General features: G+C 58.8%; 1 protein-coding gene across 7 annotated transcripts in view; it reads right to left on the reverse strand.

Moving 5' to 3' along the window:
* The window catches only part of CACNA1B (calcium voltage-gated channel subunit alpha1 B), a 193,021-nt gene that overhangs the window by 112,228 nt on the left and 57,495 nt on the right, over positions 1-23,298 (reverse strand). For 4 of the 7 annotated variants that reach the window (XM_060300062.1, XM_060300060.1, XM_060300059.1 and 1 more), the window contains exons 8-13: positions 21,278-21,393; positions 20,883-20,939; positions 19,699-19,791; positions 10,915-11,124; positions 6,732-6,844; positions 1,400-1,512 (exon numbers count right to left, since the gene is read on the reverse strand). In XM_060300062.1, coding sequence (XP_060156045.1) covers positions 1,400-1,512; positions 6,732-6,844; positions 10,915-11,124; positions 19,699-19,791; positions 20,883-20,939; positions 21,278-21,393 — 702 coding nt within the window. The remainder of the gene's footprint in view (positions 1-1,399; positions 1,513-6,731; positions 6,845-10,914; positions 11,125-19,698; positions 19,792-20,882; positions 20,940-21,277; positions 21,394-23,298) is intronic. The other 3 variants (XM_060300064.1, XM_060300063.1, XM_060300061.1) reach the window with 1 other exon arrangement.

Here is a 23,298-nt window from a genome sequence, read left to right on the forward strand (position 1 = left end):
CCCTGGGCCCTTGTCCCCAAGGCTGCTTCACAGAGGCCCACCATCCTCCTCAGGCTCTCTGACTAGGTAGGTGAGAGTTAACGGGAGATGGGCTGGAAGACTCCAAACAGCCTTGTCGTGGGATGGGCGGGGTGTAGGTCAGCCCACGTCAGGACAGGGGCCACCCGCTTTTCAGGAGGAAATGGAGCTGCTAAGATGCCAGGCCCACGACCAAGGAGAGGGCAGCACCGGCCGTCACCTCCTGAAGCCCCTTCTCCCGCAGAAGCAGCAGAGCACGGAGGGCAGGCGGCGCAGGGCACCCAGCAGCCTTTGTGGGCCAAGCCGGCCGAACTCCTGTCAAAGCTCCTCCACGGTTAAACTGTCCTGACCTCGAATGGCCTCAGGTTTGGATTTAAAACAGAATAGAAAGACCGGGAGGCTGTGTCGGTCACTGCAGCGGGGGCCTGGAGCCCAAGCCACCTGCGCAGGCTCGGTCTGGACCGTCCCACAGTCGTCGTGACCCGGGCCACCAGGGACACTGCGCGGAGGCCGGTGCCAGGCACGTGCGGGCCACGCGCTCCAGCCGCTCGCAGGGTGGGAGCCTCAGAGCCTCGGGGTGGCTCGGGTACCACTGTGGAGTCCTACGGCCATGGCCGTTGGGGTGAGGGCAGCTCTGCTGCTGCCGAGACAGCTGTGGACAAGGGCGGCCCCCCTTCCCAGCACTGCTGATCTGGCAGAGAGGGGGGAGGTTTGGCCTGCGTCGCATTCTGGCCTGGGCCTCAGCCTCCTTGTGGGCAAAAAGGAGAGACCTGCTTCCAGGCTGTGAAGAGCCAAGTGGGATGAAACTGAATACACGGTCAGGGCCCCGTCCTGCCACCGAGGACAGGCCAGGCAGCGTCGGCCCCGAGTGGAAAAGGCAGGCCTGGGAGTTCAGGTCAGAAGGTCAGAGTCCCGTCGGGCCAGGACGGGAGCAGGCCTGCAGGGTAGGTGAGCAGACTTAGGGGCGGGACGATGGGAAAACATCCATCTGATAACCTCTGTTTTCTCTATCAACTATGGAGCAGAGTCATCCTTTGAGGTTGAAAGGTGGGCTTGCTGATTTCAAGAGAGGAGACAGGGTGAAACCGTGGGGAACGAGCTAACGAAAGAACCAGAAGTGCTGGGGCAGTGCTGAGGCTGGACATGGCGCTGCAGGTAGACAGGCTCCCAGGGCCGACACGAAGTCCTGTGGGCTGTGGCCCTCGCTCGCGTGGGCTGCTTTGTGACTGTCTTCTGTTTTTAACCAGTTAAAACCCACAGAAAGAGATTCCAGGCCGCTGAGGGCAAGACCCACGCCGCCCGTCCCCAGGAGCGGCACCCGTGTTGGCTTGGCTCCCACACTGCCTGCGCCCCCGCCCCCCAAAGCGCACGGATGACATACTTCGTGACTTTGAAGATTCTCAGCAGCCGGAGTGCCCGCAGCACACTGATCCCAAAGGAGGTTCCTGGCTTGATGGCCGCCCAGACCACTTCGAAGATGCTCCCCACGATGACCTGCAACGGAGATGAGTCAGCCTGGGGCGCGCGTGCGGCTGCTTCTCTCCGTAAGCATCTGCCCCACCCACCCTGTCTGCAGCTCAAGCCACAGAAGGCGACAGGAGGCACAGGCCTCACACTGAGCCCCCGCCGCCTCCGGGAGCTGCAGACGGTGTCCGCCCTTCCCCCACCCAGACACACCAGGAGGACACAGAACAGGGGCGAGTGGGGCTGCAGCTTTCCCGGCAGATCCTAAAGCCTCCTCGTCTGATGCCTCCCCTGTGCTCCATCACAGCCCGGTGACCCTCTGGGGCCGGCAAACCGCCTGCGACAGCTTTGACTGTCACGCTGCTCTCACACAGACGAGCAGACTCTGCTTCCTTGTAACATCCCCTTTCTGGTCCTGCCACCTCTGAGATGCTCCAGTTCATAACTGCATCTTGTCTTCTTCCGAACAGCGGGAGCCAGCAAGTACCACCAAGGATAGATGGGCGCAAGCCTGCCCCTTGTTTCACCAACAGTCATCCTGGGCGCCGTCCACATTGGTGGACCGGGACTTGCGGGCAAGAGGCCTGCCCCTCCTTCCAGCCACTCCTCAGCATCAGTGTCTCATGTGAGGGACTCAGAAAGGACAGAGCAGCAGGGCTGAAGCACAGCGGACCCCTCACCCAACGGCAGCCAAACAGAATTCCCTCCCTGGCCACTGCACCTCACAGGGCACACCCGGGCTTGCGGTCAGCGTGAGCGCTCGTGTGCCCTTCGTGCGTGTGGCTAATTCTCACTCCCTCTAAGCTGGCTTCTGCAGCTGGTGGGGAGAACTCCACTGCCGAACGTCGATCTCTTAAATTCCCTTTCGCTTCGCTGGGCTCACACATCACCCAAGGTTTCAGTCGCTTCCACCCACTTCATACCAGCTGCAAACAGGATCAGCTCGACATCAACACCTCACCAAGCCTGACCAACAGCGACTATGCCAGGGCAGCGGTCCCCGCGGGTTAGCGCTGGTCCACGACCCTGCGTGTCTGGTCTGCTGGCTGCGCCAGCTCCGCATCGCCCCAAATGCACAGCCTTCCGCTGCACGTTTCCCCCCTGGACGCAAGCACACCATTCAGGGGAGATGAGACCTGCTCACAGCTGCCGCACCCGCTACGGCCCTAGCAGGGCAGCGAATGGAGCGAGCTTGCCGCGTCTGTCCTTGGTCCCCCGAAAGTCACCACCGGTTCGTCTCAGCGTCACGCAGCACCCAGATCGTGCCCGGGGCCGAGGCCTGCTGTGTTCGGAATCTGCTTTCTTCTCACTGTCACTCTTCCAACATGTCTCCTATTTCCCAGTAAGCCTCAGAATTTGCTCGCATTGGTTCACAATGTAGGTGGCCTCTCAGGACGGCCCCCATGATCCCCACTGCTTCGGGTTCCCCCCTTGTACACCCCCGTCCCCTGGAGGGTGGGCTGGACCTAGTGACCCACTTCCAGCAAACAGAACACAACAAACGTGACGGGCTGGCACCTCTGAGAACAGTTACAAGAAGCCTGAGGCTTTGGCCTTCGTGCTCTCGGCCCTCTCTTGGGCCACGGCTGCCGTGTTGTGAGGACGCTGGGGCAGCCTGTGCAGAGGCCCACGTGACCAGGCCCGAGCCTGCCAGCAGCCGCCAGAGTGAGGCCGGAGGATGACTCTCTGAGGTCTGTCAACAGTCACGAGCACAAGCTTGGAAGGGAGCTCTCCAGCCCAGCGGGGGCTGCGAGGACTGAACCTCAGGAGGGACCCGAGAGTCACAGCCTGACTGCTCCCCCACCAGAATGAGAGGACAACATGTGCTGCCTTAAGCCACTAAGCCCTGGAGTAACTTGTTACCCAGAAGGAAAGACCAATGCCGACTTCGGAAGCAGGAGTGCCGTGCCGCTGAACTAAGGTGCCCAGGCGCGGGGCGGCTCTGGAGTCGGGGGGCGGCCCCAAGCAGCACAGCGGCGACGGCCTGAGGCGCCCTGAACACACTCTTCCGAGGACTCTGGACGCTGAAGGTGCCGCCCGTGAGGCCTGCAGGAGAGTGAGGGGGCACAGGAAACTAAGGAGGGGAGCGGGCAGAGAGCCACGCTGCAGCCGCAGGGGCAGCGGAGACGTGCCTCCTGCGCTGGGGCGCTGGTGGAGGCGCCGTCCAAGCAGCGTGCACGCGGCGCTGCTGCCTGGCGTCTCCTGCTGCTCGCGGCCCAAGGCGGGAGGAGGGCGGGAACGGAGGAAGCGCTGCTAAGTGAAGAGAAGCCACAACCCGCTAGCTTGGGAGATGCTCAGCCTCTCCAGAGACCAAATAAGGCCAACGTTAAGAAATGGCATGGTCAAAAAAAAAAAGAAATGGCACGGTCTAAAAATGAAGCCAAGGGCACAGTGGGGGCTGCTATGGAAGATCCCAAAAGATCAAAGGCGGGGCCTCCGAGCATATTCAGCTGCTTTCCGGCCCTTCCAGGGATGTAGGGTGAGCCTCGCAAATGGGCCTCTCGAAGCAGTAAGTCCTCCAGGACGTGGGAGGGTGTTGACCTTGGTCATCTCAGCAGCAGCTCAGTCCGAGAAGGGCTCGTCTCTAAGAGAGCTGTGGGCACGGCTTCCGTCCAATGGACTGAACTCTGGGAAGGCTCACAACACACCCACAATGCTCTTAAAAGGCTTACATGCACAAAAATGTCACCAGCTTGGGTTGAAATGCAAAAACCAAAATGAGGCCTTTGGATCCCACAATTCTACTAAGCAGGAAGCAGGCCAAGAAGACCTCAGCTGGAAACGTTCCCTACCTTCCACGGAAAGGGGAGGGGACTCGAACGTTCCCTACCTTCCACGGAAAGGGGAGGGGACTCGAACGTTCCCTACCTTCCACGGAAAGGGAAGGGGACGCGAACGTTCACTACCTTCCACGGAAAGGGAAGGGGACGCGAACGTTCCCTACCTTCCACGGAAAGGAGAGGGGACTCGAACGTTCACTACCTTCCACGGAAAGGGGAGGGGACTCGAACGTTCACTACCTTCCACGGAAAGGGAAGGGGACGCGAACGTTCACTACCTTCCACGGAAAGGGAAGGGGACGCGAACGTTCCCTACCTTCCACGAAACGGAAGGGGACTCGAACGTTCACTACCTTCCACGGAAAGGGAAGGGGACTCGAACGTTCCCTACCTTCCACGGAAAGGAGAGGGGACTCGGGTAAAACCAAGAGCCCAAGGGCTCCCAGGCCCCAGAACGAGTCAGGGCTTTCCCAACACGTGCTGGCTGCAGTCCAGCCGGCCCTCCTGTGCATCCCACTGGCCCTGTTTTGAACGGGAAGGTCTAAAGCAGCTACCCCTGCCCGTCCCACTGCTGTCTGCTGGGTGTGGGCGTGGATAGCTCGTCTCTCTCAGTTCACGGCTCTAAGATTGAAAGAAACTGTAGGAGCCTCAACCAGACCTGGGTCCGATTTGGATGACGAGATTCGGGGCGCTGAGCTGATGCTGTGATGGGATGCGTCTGGGGAACTGGGAGTGGAGGTGAGTGTATCTTACACTTACACCGTATCTTACACTGGATCAGCAGACTGTGGTAGTCAGCCTCCGGGACGGCCCCCAAGGACCCCTGCCTCCTGGTGTTCGCATCCCTGGGTAGCATTCTCCCCATGAGAAGCGGGCGGGCCCGGCGACTCCTTCCTGACGAATGTTAATACAACAGCAAGGCTGACGGCTGTCTCTCCTGAGACTGGTTTCTGTAGCCTCTGTCAGGTACTCGCATCACGAGCTGCCACACGGTGAGGACACGCAAGCAGCCTGTGGAGAGGCCACGGGACCGGGAAGCGGGGCCAGTCACCAACCACGAGCGAGTCCGATCAACAGCCTGTGAGGAGCCTGAACGCAACCCTCCAGTCCTGATCAAGCCTTGGGATGACTTGCGTCCCCGGCCTCAGCTGGGCTGTAAACGTGTGAGAGATCCCGGGCCACAGGCACCCTGTAAAGCCACGCCTGGATTCCTGACCCTTAGAAACTGAGATAATAGATGCTTGTTTTAAGCTGCTACGTTTTGGAAAACTTTGTTGGCTTGTGTGCAAATTACTCCCCTGCCCTGGGGCCTAGCTGGTTCCCACACACCGTCACTCTGAAGTCTCCTCCCCTCTTTGGGTCCCCTCTGCCTATGCGCACCACAGCTTTCTTTGTAACCAAGAAGGCAAAGGAGTAGAAGAGTTGGCTTCCCCACAACCATCTATGAAAATCGCAGGTGCCCACGTGTCCCAGAGAGCACCTGGGCAGCCACCGCCTTCCCCCGCCCAGAGCTCAGGCAGCATGGCGGGTGTACGACGCCCACCCCGGGCTCCAGCACTGACTCCCCTGCACACTAGCTGGGCAGTCCTGGGCCCATCACACAACGTCTCCAGTTATTCATGCATGAAGTGAGTCGTCGTGAAAATCTGACAAAGTCGTAGACACTGTCTGTCAGCTGCACTGCAGCGCAGAGAGGAAAAGGTAACGTTAAACTGCATCCCAAGCCGAAGCTTTCCTTCGACCTAGGTCCAGCCTCCTCCCTGGCTTCTGAGAAGTCTGCAGAGGTGCAAGGCCTCCTCGGGCTGTGGCACGGCCGCTTCTCACTCAGAGCCTCCACCAGGTCAGAACTCAGCCTCTGGACAGATGTCAACAGCACCCCATCCCCAGGCTCTGGGCTCAACACAGGGAGGAGCCCAGGGAAGGGGACTCTTCGCTGCCCGGCCCTGTGCTCATCCACAGTGAGCCTCAGAAACACCTGCCTTCCAGGCCTCCCTCACCTGCAGAGGCTGGTGAAGGGACCCAGGCCCACTGCTCCCCTCCGGCCTCCCCAGGAAGCGCTGCTGCATGTGCCCAGGACCAGACCCACAGGAATGAAGGGGGTCAGGACCACAGCCCCCTTGAGCCTCCACGGGACAGCAGACATTCAGAAGATCGCACACCAGGTGCGGAGGAGGCCACAGAGCCTTAAGCTGATCTTGAGACTCTACAGACAGGGCCAGGGAGGGAAGGAGGCTGCCCATGGCCAGCACCCGCACCAGTCAGGGCCTGACCAGGACAGGCCTCCCCTGCCTGCCAGCAGCCTTTCTGACCCACAGGGGATCACAGTCCCCCAGCCCCCGGGCTCTGCTCCACAGGCCCCAGCTCACACTGGGTACGGCATCGTGGGAGGGGTGTGTGCGCTCTCCGGCCAGGACACCGCGGACCCGTCTGGACCCCCAGCAGGCGTCCCTGACGAGGTGGCTCACTCACCCCAAAATCGAAGCAGTTGAAGGAGGACCGGAAGTAGCTCCTGGGCCCCAGGCCGTACATCTTCAGGGACATCTCTGTGAGGAAGAGACCCAGGAAAACAAACTCTGCAAAGTCTAGGAGAAGCCGGAGAAGAGGGGGATTAGCTCGCGTCTCCTCCCACCTGGCTCCAGCCCAGACAGGAGGACACCAGACCTCTGGGCCGACCCAGGGTGGGGCTTCCAGGCCTGGCCGGTGGCCCCTGAGCTCCAACCTCAGCCCAGGACAGAACAGCCCGCGAACAGACAGGGAGTGTCGCAGAGAGGTGCTCCTTCCAGCTCGAAAGCTGAGTGCCCAGTGCCTTGGGACACAGAGGCAGCCTCCCAGGACTGGGCTCAAGAGTGAGTTCTGGGTCAAGGGCCCAAATCTCCCAGGGGAGGACCCAGGCGTCAGGCAGAGGGCGCCCAACCCCCGTGAGTGAGACTTCTGCCGTCAGTCTCATCCCGCGCTCCGTGCACTGACGGCAGCTGGAATCCCTCAGCCACCCGGCCAGAACCCCCGTCCCTCTGCGAGGCCCTCCTGACCCCCCTGGACGCACAGCAGCACCGTGTTGGGTTTTAACCATGTTTGCAGGCTCGCCCCCCTAAAGGCGAGTGTCCCTACCACCTGACACCCCCAGGCCCCCGCAGTACGAGTCTCCCAGGAGGCACCCATGCTTGCTGGGGGCCTTGGGGAGTCATACAGAGACCCCTGTGGGTGGGGTGCCTTGCGCTTCCCGCAGGCTGGGCCGGGCAGGCAGCAGTGGTGAGCAGGGCCTGCCTCAGCCCAGGGATCCCGCCACGGCAGTGCTGACCCGGCTGGCAGGACTGAAGGGAGGCTGCACTGGACCTGCTGCGAATCCAGCGCACACAGACACTACCCCTAACCCAGCCTGAGCATAAGGCAGGGTCAGAGCAAGAGGAAACAGTCCAAAAGCGGCACGAGGCCACAGACCGCAGGAGACGCAGCCGAGCTCGGCCACTCACGGGCTGCCAAACCAGGAATGCCAGACGTCAGGACAAGGCCACTGGCTTTGACCCTCATCCCAAAGCTGGAATCCACCTATCATTTCAGACAGTGAGCCTCTGACCCCAGGGCACGGGAGCCAGGGAAGCAGCTCAGCACCAAGGGCAGAGCCCACCATGCAGGGCCAGGGACCGAGGGGTCCAGTCACCAGGCAGTTGCCCAGCCAGCCTCCCCAGGGCCTCTGGCATCCGGGCGAGTTGGGAGACTGGACCTCAAGCAGCTCATGCTAAAACAGATGGTAGAAGAGGGGGCCACACGCTTGCTGCCATCCCTGCACACCCCGAAATCCACACTCCCCCACAGCTCTCCACCCAGCGCTGCACAGAGGCAGCGGCCTCACTGGGCAGGTCTGCGGCAGCCGAGGCCCTGAACAAGCAGAGACATCGGTTCCACTGCCCACTGGGCACCGTGCCTCACAGACACACACGTGATGGTCCATACGGCCCTGGAAGGCCTCGGGCAGGGGACCGGAGTACGTGGACAACCAGCTCCTGCCTGGCCTCTGAAACCAGTCAAAACCACCACCAGGGCACCCGAGCCGAGCACGGGACGAGTAACGAGACGGCAAAGCAGCCCTCCTGGAGGAACCGCAGGAAAGCCGTGCCCGAGTGCAGTGGGAACACAAGCCCCGGGGCCCCTGCCCCCCAGGGCCCCACGAGAGGAGCTCAGGTCCTGGGAGGAGCGACCACGGAGACGGGCACCCCAGCCACACACACGGCAGACCTTGGAGCTGACACTGCCTGGGTGTCCACCTTGCTCCCGAGAGACCAAAGCGGGAGCCCTGTGCGTGAACGAGCACAGGAACCGCCGAAGGGGAGGCTTTCAGAGACAGGGGACACCTGGAGCGGAGCCCCCGGCACCCTGCCTGCTCCTTCTCTCTCCCAAGGAGGAGACCCTCAGCTTCACGAGCTCAGCCTCCCCTCAGAGGCCGAGAAAGGGTGCTCACGCATTCATCCCTAAAGCATTCATTCAACTAGCAGGCCCTGGCGCTACGCTGAGCTGGCCCGGGAGACAGCTGACCCCTCTCCCCAGAAGATTACAGGCTAGGGGAGCGGAGCAGGTAAGTTAAACAGTGTCTGCATTATAACAAGAGGACAGCGTGCTGTGGGGGGACAGAGGGGAGGGTGGTCAGGTCCATTCCGCGAGGCCTGGGGGTTCACGGGATGACAGCACCCACTCCCATCCCTCCTTCACCATCCAAGCCTCAGTCTCGGGGTCCTTGGTGCACTGGGAGCGGTGTGCTTGGTGGGCAGACAGTGAGGTGCACAGTGCCCGCGCTCTGCGGGGCGGCCAGCCTCAGGCCAGAGTCCCATGGCGAGCTCTGACGAAGCTGGTCCAGAAGGGGAGTCCCCACCTCTGCGTCTGCCTCCTGCAAGGCCTGCCCTCCCTTGCTGGGTCAGCCTGTCTCAGCTCCAGCCCAGCTGTCAAGGGCACTGAGCAGAGGTGTCCAGAGGCAGCACAGACCCACCCCTCCCTCCAGCCACTTTCCCTGGGGAATATGCTGATGAGCTCAGGGGTCTCCAGAAAACCACAGAGAAGGCAAGGCAGTGAGGGGGCAGATTCCCCGCCAGGGATACCTACGGCCTGGCCCAGCACCTGGACACTTCCAGCCTCGCGCTCCTGCATGTCAGACAAGCGACCAGGCCATGCGGCTCACCCCCAGCCCGCTCAGCTGGTGAATGCCCAGGAAACAAGGAGAAACCACAAGACTGACTGGGCGCCACCGGCTTCTTCCGAGGGAAGAAAAGGCCTGGTTAGGAGGCCCCAGGGAGCAGGCGCACCATTCGCGGAGGTAGGAGGAAGCCCTGTCTCCCCGGGCCCTACCCAGCCCCCAAGGGCGGGGAGACTGCAGCCTGAGGACTCAAGGCAGACACTGAATTCGGTCCCAAACCACGTCCCAAGCCACCAAACCACGGGTCCAGGACACATGGTTCAGGGGCCAGGGCCCCAGTTCCACATGCACCCTCTGTGCCGTAACCCGCCCTCTCCCGGGGAGCCAGCCTGGCTGCTAGAAGCTCCCTGGGCTCCTCTTGCTTCCGCTTTCTCTTTGCCCTTTCCCATTATACCAGCAAAGATTTCAATCGAAGTTTGGGAAACAGTAGCCTGGAGTCCTACCCCCAACACAGGCCTCCCCACCCACACTTTCAAGCAGCCCGTGGAGCCGTCTGTCCACCGCCCACAAGAACCCTTCAGCAGCTTCCCAGCCTCCCAGTTGGAGCTGCCCAGGCTCAGTGTGGCTGGCCCGTCAGGGGCCAGAACTGGGAGCCAGGACGGTTCTTCTCTGGAGAATGGCTCTCTTGGCCACCTAGGTGACTGCAGGCGCGCAGGGTTCCGAGCAGAGAGGGAGGCGCTTGTGGGGACCCAGAACAGGCTGTTTCCAGATCAGCCGCAGACACGAGCAGGGTGAAGGTGGCTGACCCGGGGAAGGGGAAGGAGGGAGCACTGACCGCAGGACAGAAGTCCTTCGTGCAGTGTCTTCGGAGCTCTTGTGAGGCAAGACAACAAAGCAAGACCTTCAGTTGCACGTGCCCTGCAGGGCCCTTGGGTGTGAAGGGTCAGCCTGGTCCCTGGGGAGGGACCTCAGCTCTTTGCCTCCTTGGAACTGTAGCCAGGGCCGGACAGGTCATGACCCAGAGCCCCTGGCCTGGCCTGAGGCTCATGGACACAGGCTTGCAAGGCATCCCTGGTCATGGACACGCCCAGATTCAACCAACCAAGAAGACAAGCAGAAACAAGCAGAAGAGCCCGGGGAGGCCCCTGGGAGCCAGGACTCTCTCTCCTCAGGGGTCCAGGGCAGATGGCTCCCTCGTTCCCTGGGTCTAAAGCCCTTGTGGCGGAGGACACATGACCCTGGTGCCCCAGACCCCTCACTACCCCGATGGATGGGGGTCTAACCAGATCAGCCAGGCTCCCTGGAAGCAGGGCCCAGGTTGTTGGAGAGCCCTGGGATGGGGAGCCCAGGCCTGGGGCACAGCCAGGCCCCCAGCAGAGGCCCCTGGAGCACTTTAGTCAGCACAGGGGTCCCCTGCCCAGGGCATCCCAAAGCAACAGGTTGTGGACCGGAAGCGGTTCAGAAGAGGTTGGCGGAGGCGGGGCGGGGGCAGGGGTGGGGGCAGGGGCGGGTCCGGGCCCGGCTACGTACACAGCGCCGTGGTGAGCCGCTGGGGCTGGTTGTAGTGCACCATGGCCACGCACAGCGTGTTCAGGGCCACCACGCACAGCACCACCCAGTAGAAGCTCTGCGCCTTCACCAGACGCCGGATGAAGAACCGGAACATCTTCTCCTTCCTGCGGAAGTACGACGAGCTCTCCGTCTTCCCGCTCTTGAGGCTGGCTCGGGCAAAGGGGGACCCTGCGGGAACAGGGGCTCGCTGAGGACGTGGGGGACAGGTGGGCCCCAGGACACGCTCGCCCTCCGCCGCTGTGAGCCCCGCAGAAGCGTCCTCGAGGACGTGCATCCCCCACCCCACAAGGACGCTTGCCCCCAGCCCTGGCCCAGCTCGAGGCCCCAGTTTTCCACAGGCACCAAGTGTGTCAGACCCGTTACCGACATTGTGCTAATGACCCGTGTCCCCTGCAGTGGGTCCTGACCCCACCCCCGCTTCACAAACGAGGGAACCCAGGGCCGCGGCGGTCTCCATGGCTGCTGGGCTCTGGGTGCGAGATCTGGGTTGGAACCGGCCTCTCGTCCCCAGCGCCCCCGGCCACCGTCCAGGAGGGCAGCCCCGATGCTCCCAGGCCATTCCCACTCCTCTGTGCGGCCTGGGGAGCCCAGCTGCTTCTGGCCCTCCCTCCCTCTGTAGCTCAGGGGTCAGCAGCCAGTGACCACCTGCTCTTCAAGGAGTTTTACTGGAACACAGCCAAGCTCCTGTGCATCTGGCCCAGCTGCAGAGCTAAGTGTGGTCCACAGAGTCCCCAAAGCTCAGTCTCCAGAAAGTTTGCCAAGGAAGCCGCTCCTCTGCCCCGACTCACCAGCCAAACCCACTGCGCCCACCGTCACTTCCACGCCTGCGGCACCTCTGCTCTGCCCCACCGAGAAGCGCTGCGCTCACTGGCTCCTTCTCGGCTCCACGTCCCGGCGTCAACACCGCCCTTCTTTAGGCTCCAGCTAACAGGTCTCCAGCCCCCCAGCGATCGCACCCTTATACAGCTGCACTCTGTCGGCTTGTCGGCCTGTTTCGTGCCCAACCCCCAGGCCACACTGAGCTCTGGGGGGACAGGGCCACCCTCTGCACCACCCACCCCCTCGCGCCACTTGACAAACGAGCGAGCAGACTTTGTGGGTGCTTGGAAGGTCTGAGTGCCTCCGAGTGCTCAAACCCAGCTGGCTCTGAACCCCTGGCCTGGCCGTCAGTCCCTGGGGAAGGAGCGTGTGGTGTGTGTTCGGTGGTGGAGGGCGCAGTCGCACAGGTTCGTGTGCGTGTCCACACCCAGACTCAACAGCACAGAGAGCATTATCAGGCTGCTGTTCTCTTGGATTCACTAAGTGAAGACGGGCCGAGGCCTCTGGAGAGACCTGTCTACAAGCTGAGCAGCTGCGTCGGGCAGGGAGACGCTGTGCCCCAGACACAGGAGGGGCGGCCCCGAGGAGCATCCGCCAGTCCGCCCTGTGGCGGGGTGGGGGGGGCGTGCAGGGCCCTAACGGGGAATTCCTGGCTCTAGACGCCACACCCCACCCACACCCGCGGAAGACACTGCTCCGCCACAGCCTCTGGCTACGCCGGGACACAGCCTCCCAGTCCACAGCCAGACACCAGCCAGTGCCGACCATTCGGGGCTGGCTCACTCAACGAAACCTCTTGGCCAGCCTTGCCAAGGGTTGCAAAATGCCAAGGCCACAGCCAGCTCCCTCCTCAAAGGCAGCCCTGGGGCACAGAAGAGAGACAGGCACCCAGCACAGACAAGACGAGGAGAAACCTCCACACAGGCAGAGCCATCACGGACCCACCCTGTGAACCCACAGGCTCAGAAACCCCAGACACAGCCGTTTAGGAACAGAGTCGCACACACGTGCTACACAGCATACCCGGACGCTGACCACGCCCCCAAAGACACTCAGATCCACACAGGCACACACCCGTGAACACACACAGGCCCGCTCTGGGGAGGGAGGTCAAGAGGACACTTGACTCAAGCAAACCACCTTGTGCATACCCATGGCCAGTGAGACAAGAAGCACATTCTCCACAGACACTCCCTGCTGGACAAGCCCCGTGAGGCCAGCCAAGCCCGGCCACGAGAAGGGCCTCAGGGCTGCTGCCCTCGCGTAGCTGCCTGGCCACCTCCGCCAGGGCCTTGGGGCCCCAGGGCGTTCCGGGCCTGGGTCCCAGCAAGCAGCTCGTGTGTGCTCACGTCAGCTCTCTTTTACGGTGCTCAAGGCAGTTCACAGTAAAAGTGAACACATGTCACACCCAGAATCGTAGCTTTGGGGGAACAGGAGGCACCGGGACTCCTTTTGGCTTTGTGCAGTTTTCAGGGTTAACTTAATCGGCATATATTCTTTATGACGAAAAGGCTTATTTCAAGAAAAATACGTATCTTCAAGCTCAAGCTAGGGGGCAATCGGGAATGAAATGGACTGTGGACGACAACAGAATTGAGCCCTGGTTAGGACAACGCGGGTGCCCACAAACACCTGGGTGTCTTCGCGCTGGGCCCAGACGGGGGCTCGTTAGTCAATATAACGCCTACGCCCGTCCTGCTTAGTGCCCACCCTTCAAGAACCGCCCTGAGCGGGGCACAGAAACGCAGGGTGGCCGCGACCTGCCCCTGCCCCCACAACCCTGCCAGGTCACAGGTCAGAGATCACAGGTGACAGGCAGGAAGTGCAAGTCCCCTTCCGGCTTAGTGGCTGCCTCTGCGGGCCTGGGGGGGGAGGTGGGCGGAAGTGACATGGGCTGAACACCAGGCATGTGGACGTGAGCCCCGTCTGCCCACCAGGCACGTGGCTGGTACACCCTCGCGGCTAGAGAGTCCCTACTGGAGACAGGTCCAGGGTCACATGCGCCCCACAGGGTCTCGGGGTTAAAGGAAACCATGCAGGCCAGCCCACTGGGCCCCGACCTGCAGCCAGCAGGGGGCGGGGAGCGGGGGGGCACCCCGGAGGTGCCAGGCCCCACATCCAGACCCGTGGGAACCAGCAGGTGCCAAGCCTGAGGGCCCCCGAGTGCAAGGAGACCCCTGGGCTCTGCCGGGGCCACGGGGGAAAGTCTACAGGGTCCCAGGATATGGCACAGCATGAAACCAACGCAAATAAAACTGAGAGAGAAAATAAAATTCCCTCCCAAAATCATTCAGCAGCTGAAAGGAAAGAAGTTCACTCTTAAAACCCCCAAACTAGTAGCCTCAAAAATGCAGCAAAGCAATCTTAAATAAACACAGGCAATGTAAGGAGAAAGAAATCATGAGGAAAAGGACGAGAGACACAAAGGAGCAAAGTAAGATACACATGAAGTAACAGGGACTCCAGGACTAAAAGGAACAAGGAAAGGGGGCTGAGTAACTGAACAACGGAAGAAAACATCCTTCATGTAGGAAGACCTGAGCCTGCAGCTGAGGCCCACTGCGTTCCTGACCCCAGGCAAAGGGAGTTACAGGCGATACCTTGTCTGTGCCAGGAAACGAGAGGACAGGGCAGTGACACCCACAGAACAAGAGACAATGACCACAGCAGCAAAAGCTCCCTCGTCCTGAGAACCATGGAGGACACCTGAGTATGACCGGAAGCAGCCAGTCCCCCACCTACACACCCGTCTAAGGGGGCAATAAGGAATGACAGAGCAGGCCTGAGACAAAGCAAACCGCTGTGTGGTGCGCAGCGACCGCAAGATGAGAACCTCTACGTGACCGTGCGTGTGATGGAAAGGCTAAGTCAGGATTTCTGCACCCAGGGCAAACACAAGGACTAACAACAGCCGAGAACTAAATCCCCCAAACAACTCAAACCAGGAGTGGGGAGCGAGGAGGGCAAATACTGCAAAGGTCACATCTTATGGGTTGTGGGTAAGGGCAGAGAGATGGGAAATAGGGCGATCTCGTTATGGAAATAATGCATCTTGGTGGTAAAGAGGGTAGAGGAATACACTAAAATAGCAAAGCAAATGTTTCTAATTCTGGGAGCAGGGAAGGGAAGGTAACCATTTGTGGAACAGAAATGGGAGGGATCAGAAATGAGCAAAGGAGGAGAGGGTGATAAACGGCAACCTAATCAAAGCAGCAAAGCTGGGGAAAACAGAGACCACAGTATGAAATATCGACACCAGATGTGAAGGAATGAGGAAGGAGAAAGTCACAGATGTCAACCCTTACACTGAACGGAGACAGACTGGATCCCTCCGTCAGGGACAGAGACCGTAAGACTGGGTTAAAAAAAGAAAAAGCAAACCCCAGCTAAATAGTGCATGTAAGAAGAACACTTAAAATTCTTAAAATGATGAAGAATTGAAAATGAAAGGGAAAGCAAAGATACCAAGCAATGCAAGCTAAAAACCAAAACCAATGGTAGTAACAGAAGGTATGACATTTGCTGTCAGACAAGGAATTGTCCAGTGGAGGAACTAAACGGATAAAGAAGGTATTGTGTGATGATGAAAAGCATAATTTACAAAGAAGATGTAACCGTCATAAACTCCACATCTACCAAAGCATAGAGTGGCTAAATACATAAACAAAAGCCGTGAGAAATACAGGAGGAAGCGTCAAGGAAATGCAGATCAAAACCGTAAGGACTTATCACCTCACACTTGTCGGGATGGCGATTTCCAAAAAAGACAAAAGACAAGTGCTGGCGAGGATGTGGAGCAACTGGAACCCTCGTGCACTGTTGGTGGGAATGCAAACTGGTGTAGCCGCTGTGGAGAACAGTATGGAGGGTCCTCAAAAAAGTTGAAAATAAAACTACCTGATGATCCAGCAATCCTACTACTGGAAAGAGAGAGAGAAAGAGAGAGATCTCCAAAATAACTGAAATCAGAATCTTGATGAGATCTGAGCTCTCCATGTTCGCTGCAGCACTATTCAGAATAGATAAGATGTGGAAGCAACCTAACTGTCCACTGACAGATGAATGGATAGAGAAAATGTGGTCTATACACACCACAGAATACTACTCAGCCTTAAAAAAGGAGATTCTGCAACATGCACCAGCACGGACGGACCTTGAGGATGTCACGCTAAGTGAAACAAGCTACCTTCAGAAAGACAAATACTTCATGACTGATTACACGCACATGAGGTATCTAAAATAATGAAATTCATAAAACCAAAGACCGGGACGGTGGTGACCAGGGGCTGCTGGGCGGGGATGGCGAGCTGTGATGAACAGGAACAGAGTTTCAGTGAAGCAGGATGAACAAGCCCCGGAGACCTGCTGCCCAGCAGCACAGCACCTGCGATCAACAGTGATCCATTGCACACTTGGAATTGGAGAGGATGGATCTCATGATGTCATGATGTGTTCCTACCACACACACACAGAATTTTAAGGAAAAACAAATACAAGAGAAATTTATTGATAAAAAAATAAAATGAAGTGGGAACGTTCAAAACACATCTTTCAGAACTGAACAGACCTAGTGACAAAACACAAAGACCTAAAGAACTGGAGAACACAGTCAATAAACTTGACTTTAAGAGATACCCATACAACCAGACAACTCTCCAAAACAGAGCATACACTTTCCGTCAGTGAAACTTTTTAAAATCAGTCGTGAACTCAGAGTTTGAAAATTTCTAAACTTAGAGATTTACTGGCCACATTTCCCAATCAGTATCTGATAAAATTAGATATAATAAAAACATACTTATAAATTAAGAAGCACACTCGCAGATAACCTTTGCCTCAAGAGGAAAGTAAAGAAATTGTTATCTGGAAACAGTACAGAGGGGGACTTCACAACAAAGCTTTGTGCAGAGCAAAATATACAGCCGTAAGTGCTTTTGCTGTTAAAGAAGAAAAAAGAACAAGTGACACATTTTCAGAAGTTAGAAAAATAATAATAAAATAAATCAAAATAATGTTAAAAGATAAACCTAATAAAGGTTAAAAATAAAAATAATAAAATTGAAAACAAAAAATAGAAGAAAGGAAATCTACAATCTGGTTATTTTAAATGATCATTAATACAGACTAACCTCATATGATCCTAATTCAGAAAATAGAAAGCAAAGGTCAACATACTAACAACTGGAAAAGAGCAAAACCAAACTCAACACACTGTAGTCAGTCTCAGAGCTTTAAATAGGTTCTGCAGTCTGAATGGCAGAGCCCAACATGTAAAGCGCCCACCTGACACCCCACTGCATCTCCAACATGCGTCTCAAACTCAGCATTTCTGAACCGAATTCCGGACATCGTTCCCCAGAAGGCACGTGTCCCAGGTCCCGTCCTCCCAGGGAGGGCTACTCTGTGGACACTTCCTGCAGAGCTGTCCTTGATGTCTCTCTCTTTCTCTCACACCCACGTCCGACCGGTCAGCAAATCCTGTGGGCTTGTCCTCAAAATAGATCTAGAATCCAACCACTTACCACCCCCGTGGCTGCCACCAGCCGCGGGGTCTTCATAGCGGCCTCCGACCTGGTCCTGCTCCTGCCCTCTCTGCACGGCAGTCTGTCCCCAGCGCCCCGCAGGAGCCAGAGGCTGCCTCCCCTCTGAAGACCACCCTGGCACCCAGAGTCCCCTGACCCGGTCATTTCTTCTCCTGCTGCCCCACCCCGCCCAGCCCCCTCCACCTGGCCCCAGCCACACTGGCCTCCTGGACTCTCCTGCCTCAGGGTCCTCTCACCTGTCATGGGGATGCTCCGTCTCCAGCTGAGCTGACTTGTTCACTTCCTTCAGCTTTTTACTCAAAGGCGACCTTTCCCGAGGCCATCTGCGGCCACTCTACTTCAAATTCCAACACGCCCCAGACCCTTCAAGCCCCCTCCTTCTCTACTTTTTTTTCTTTTTCACACCTAGCACTGGAATGGAAACTCCAAAAAATGAAAGGCTTCTGCATCTGGCTTAGTGCCGTAGCCCAATGCCGCAGGCACTTCCCAGCGCATCTGGGCACTTAGTAAATATCTGTTGAGTGAATGGACCAGCAAATGACTGAATACAGAAGAGATGAAAAGAATATAAGAGAACTCTACATGCAGCTCTATAGAAACAAGTTAGAAAAGGCAACAAAATGGAAGATTTCCTAACAAAATATAATTTATAAAACTGGTCCAAGTTCTTTTCCTTTTTTAACTAGACGGGTTCACATTTTTATCTCACCTTTAAAGAACAGAAAATCTAGGTGTTATTTAAATTATTCCAAGCTATAGAAAAAGATTTTTTTAACTCTCCAATTCATTTTACAAAATCAGAAGACAAACTCTAGGTAAAACAGGAACGGAGGGAACTCACATGATAAACTTGAAAAAAATTGAACAAAATTCAGATCCACACATACAAGGGTCTCTTATGAACAAACACAAACAACCCAGTAGAAGATGTGCAGAGTATACGAAGAGTCACCAACAGCTAAATTTTAATGGGAAACAAACATTTAAAAAGAGGTTCAAAATCACCAGTAGTGAGTGAAGTGAGAATTAAAGTCCCCGTGAAACACCACTCTGTAATCATTCAATTACCCTCAGACTGGTAACAGTCAAAGTAGCTGCAACATCCAGGCGGGACGAGGGCCGACGTCTTCCTGCCCTGTTGGTGGGTGTGAATTCACAGCCCTTCTGGAGAGCAGTGTGGCGGCAGCCCTGAAGGTGCCAACACACCCCTCACCTCAGCAGCCCAGCTCCTGGGAACCCATCCCGCGAGGGACAGAAAGCACTGGTGAGGAAGGACAGATGTTTATAGGATTTGGGGGGCGGCTGATTACCTGACAGTGAATCCACACCACGGAACACCACACAGCTACTTACAAGAGCGAACTCAAATCAGACCAACTGCTGGGGAGGGGTTTCCAAGAGGCACTGATGAAAAAAAATTTGTATGGAACTATTTCTGTAACATGAAAAGACCCCAAAACTCTACAACATGTATATGTGCCTGTGTGTGCGCGCGCGCGCACACGTGTGAGTGTTATCGAGAAACAAGGAAGGGTAAACCCCAAGCTATTAACATGGGTTTACTGGGGACAAAGAAGGGGAAAGTGTAAACAAACAGATAAACAAATACACAAATGACTTATTAGAGAGGTCTGTATATAAACATAACAATATAATGGGAAGCAGCTCTTCCAACTCGAGTCCACTCAGGATCGCTGGAGAGCAAGGAGGTCTGTGCATGAAAAGCTGTCATTGCCAAGCACTGGCCCCCCTCCCACACTGCCGAAGGTGGAGACCCAGGGCTGAGCCCCCCTTTGCCGCAGAATGCACAATGACAGGGCACTTAGCGCAAAGAGGCCTAGCACTTCTGGTGCCAGACTTCTGGTACCAAGCTGAGAGGAGGTACTAAAACGATAAAAGATAAAAGAACCAGGTTCCCCTTTTACTGTTTGAGAAGCAGGGGATGAAGCCAAGGCCTCAGAGGCAGCTGACCCAAGGAACATGGGAGAGACACAGGGTTTAGAAGAGAGATGGCAAGACACTTTCCATCCCTACAGAGTCAGTGACACACGCAGCCTCCGGCCTTGGGATGTGCCCAAGGGCTCCACGTCCACACAGGACGGCAGAGCCAAGAGCAGGCAGCAGCCAGCAGTGTGCTGAAACGCATGAGCGTGAGGCCGGAGCAAAAAGGGGCTTCCAGGAGCTGTGCACGCAGCCCACCCCAAGGGCTGGCCCCAGGCGGAAATCCCAGTACCAGGGCGCTGTACTTCCTACTGTCGGGTGGACGCACACGGGGCTGGCTTACTTGGGGGTGTGGGCGGTAGGGAAGGAGGGAAGCCGAGGCGACAGGGAGGGAGGGGGCGCGCATTCCGCACGCAGTCACAGGCCCACCGAGACTCACCCACAGCACAGAGGTCTGCAAAACGGTCCTCCCCCTCCTCCGCGTGGATCAGGTCGTTCCGGCTCTTCTTGGTGGCTGCTCTCTTCAACACTGCTTTAAACAAAGGGTGGGAGGGGGCGGCATGAGTCCGGGCCTCCAGATGACCTGCCTCGGGGCTGGGTGGTGCCCTTGTGGGCGGTGCCAGGAACCGGCAGCCTTTCCAGATCTCTCCTGAAGCTGAGGCTAAGGGAAGGCAGGACGATGCCTGGCCCCCATGGGCCCCTCTCGGTCTTCAGAGCAAAAGGGACAAAGGGATTTTGAGGTTGGGTCCTGCCTGTCCTTCTCTCCACGATGATGCCCACAGGGAAGGCCTGGCTACCATGGAGACCAGGAAACCTCCATGTGGGACAGGAAAAGGGCTGCAGCCGGCTGCCCCAACGGCCCACACTCCAAGGCCAGGTGAGACCAGAGAGGTCAGGTCAAGGCCGCAGAGGGGCCAGCACAGACTGCTCAAGACCCCAGGTGTGGGCCCAGGTGTGGCCCCAGGTGTGGGCCCAGGTGAGACCGCAACCTGCGTGGCCATGCTGTCTGGCCCTGTCCTGAGCAGCAGGTGTGAAGAGAGAGCAGCCTTCCTGCCACCGGGGCTGTGCTGGCCCCCGTCCCTGCCCCCGTGGCCCCAGGCTGTGCTAGGGGCCTTGCTACAGCAATCTGGGGGCATCTCCCTGAGCCCTGCGGACAGATACAGCTTGGATTAAACCAGCACTTTTCAAGCTTGTAGAAGCAGCGCTGTCCGACAGAACTTTCTATGATGACTTGAAACGGGCCGAGACTGAGGAGCTGGACTTTCACTTTTGTTTCACTGTAACATACGCACCTGCAAGCTCACACTGTCACGTGTCAGCTGTCAGCGGCCACGCTGGAAAACCCAGCTCTCAGCACAGGCTCCCGTGACCCCCAGGCTGAGCCCACTGCCCGCGATGCCCACTCTGGTCCATGGCACGCAGCCCCCCAGGAGCGGGCAGCTGACCCTCCCAGCGCCTGCCTCCAGAAAGGCCCCGCCCAGGACCATGGTAAGCGACCAACGTGCAGGCACCTGGCTGAGCAGAGGGCATCATGCTTCACATGCAAGCGTGCACACGTGTCACTGCCCACCCAGCCACCAAAGCCCCGTGGCCAGGCAAGGAGTGCGCACAGCGGTCACCTACCATCGAGAGGGGACTTCTCCTCTGCGTTCTTGTCCTCCTCGGCCAGCATAACTTCCTCTGTGAGTGAGACACAGCCTCAGGCCAGAGCCCTCCTGTCCCCACCCCTGACCAGGGCTCGTCCCCCAGGAACACAGCAGGAAGGAGGTGAGACCCTGCCTTCTCGGCCCTCACGCTTCCCGAAGCCGGCAGGGCCCGTGGCTGAGCTTGTCCCACCGACACACACTCCTTGATGGGGCCCACAGACAGCGCCCTGGGAAGAGGGCCTGGCTTGCTCCACCTCACAAGTCGCCCTCCCGAGGGCAGCCCCCGCCCCAGGTGAGCTCGGTCCTGGGAGGGTCCGGGGAGGAGGAGCCAGCAAAGGCCAGGCCAGGAGCACCACGCAGCCCTGTCCTCACCGGCCTTGAAGATCCACTCCAGGTACCCGTTGAGCTCCCGCTCGATCTGCTGCTGCCGGCGGAGCTTCAGAAAGGCCCGGCGGTTCTCCACCCGCTCGCGCTCCTTGGCGAACTCCCTGTGATGGGCGAGGCCGCAGCAGGAAGCAGAGCAGGTGGGTGTGAGCATGCCCCCAGGCTCCCCGTGTGCGGCCAGAGGCACAGGGACTCAGGAGGAGGCCAGGACGGGGGAAGCAGGCCACGGGCCACCCCTCCGGGTACCTCCATCACCCGGCCTTTCCCCGCCTCCCCAGCACTTAACAGGCCCAGGTGAGCCCTCCCTCCTCAGGCTCCTGCAGCTCGTAGGGACAGCGCCTCCGCGCCCAGAGAGGGGCTCCAGAGGGCAGGGACAATTCCACCTCCCCCTGGCCTAGAGCAGGCCTGGGCATGCACCCTCCGAGTGCCGGGCCCTGTCATCTGGACAGACGCGCTACAGAGAGCTTCTGGACAACAATCCCCCAGAGCAGAGCTTCCACTTTGTTTCTTCTGCTGGTTCAGACCCAGAGCCTTTGCTAGAAGGAGGGACGGGCAGGCACTGGATCGGCTCAGGGCAGCCAGAGATGACAGGGAGACATTCTAGAATCACCCAGGTCCTCAGCAAACCACTGAGGCTCTCCTGCCCTCCTGGGCCCCCAGCACCACAGCCCGTCTCCCAGCCAAGCTTAGAAGTCAGGAGGCTCAAAAGGCCGGAAGGAAGCCATTCACACACACGGGCACAAGAGCGCGTGCCCGCGCACAGACCTTAGCTCAGGTCCCCAGAGGGCAGGCAGGCACACCCTCAGGGCAAAACAGCTATGCCTGTTCTCTGCCGGGCGAGCGAGCGGCTGTCTCTCCCGCAGGAGAAGCAGCTTCTGGGCTTGGCAGAGGGGGCGGGCCCGGCAGGCCTGGCTCCTGTCACGCAGCCACGGTGAGAGGGAGAGCTTGGCTCCGACCAGGATGGACCCCAAGCCTGAGACTGGTGTCCACCAGGGCCTGAGCTGCTGCAACCCTGGCAATGAGAGGAGACGGCTCCCACCTGGACCTCTCACCAAGTCCGGAATCTGCAGGAATGCGGCGCCCCTCGCGGTCTCCCCACCAGGCCAGCGCCATCAACCACACCGGAGGGCAGGAGGGCCTGGGGGTGGCAGTGGGGCGTGACCATACTGCCCGGTTGGCCGAGAGCTGCCAGCAGAAACTCGCTGCAGTGACCAAGGCCTGGCCGCCGGGCAGCCACTGCTCAGGAGGTGGCTGGCTGTGGCCCGCCCTCCCCAGGCTTTGGCCCCACTGGGAGGAAGAGCTGCGAGAGGAACCACCGATTCTGCTTCTCTGGGCACTGGGAGGGTGAGAGCCCGGGGCGTGGCGGGGAGCAAGGCTGAACCAGCTCCAGGCTGGCCGGTCGGCAGCCCTCCTCCAGATGGGCACATGTCGTGTGCTGACCACTGGCCTGAGGGGCCGCGCAGTCTCCAGCCTCCCCAAGGCTGGCAGAGAACCCTGGGGCCCCGCTGCTGGAGCTGGAGGCCAGAGGGAGGGCTCAGCTGAGCTCATTAGGAAAATCAGCCCGTATCGGCTGGTCCCCAGAGGCAAGGGTGCCCGCAGCTTGGGGCAGGGCTGGGAAACACAAAGTTCGGGGCCCCTCACCCAGTCTCCGCTGCTACCCCTGCTTCTTTCTCACGTTCTCCGGAGTAAGCTTGAGCAGGGCCCACTCGTGTCCCGCCAGCCTCCCCGCCACACGGCCCAGCACGGGGCCCGCCCTCCTCACGAGTCTGGCCCCCGGCCAAGCTCCCACATCTAGCAGCCCCAGCTCTGAGCATCGCAGACACCACACCCTCTGTGCCTCCGCCCCAACAATTCTCTGCCTGGGAGACGCTCCCCTCTCCTTTGCCAAGCTCATTCCTGGTCCCCTCTGGGCCTCAGCGGAGCTGCCCCTTCCCCAGGAGCCTTCTCTGAGCCCCAGGCCTCCCTTGGCTTCCCCATCCCAGCTCGGACCACAGCTCCCCCCGCCGCCC

The sequence above is a fragment of the Globicephala melas genome, chromosome 6 (genome assembly GCF_963455315.2).
Source record: "Globicephala melas chromosome 6, mGloMel1.2, whole genome shotgun sequence".
NCBI lineage: Eukaryota > Metazoa > Chordata > Mammalia > Artiodactyla > Delphinidae > Globicephala > Globicephala melas.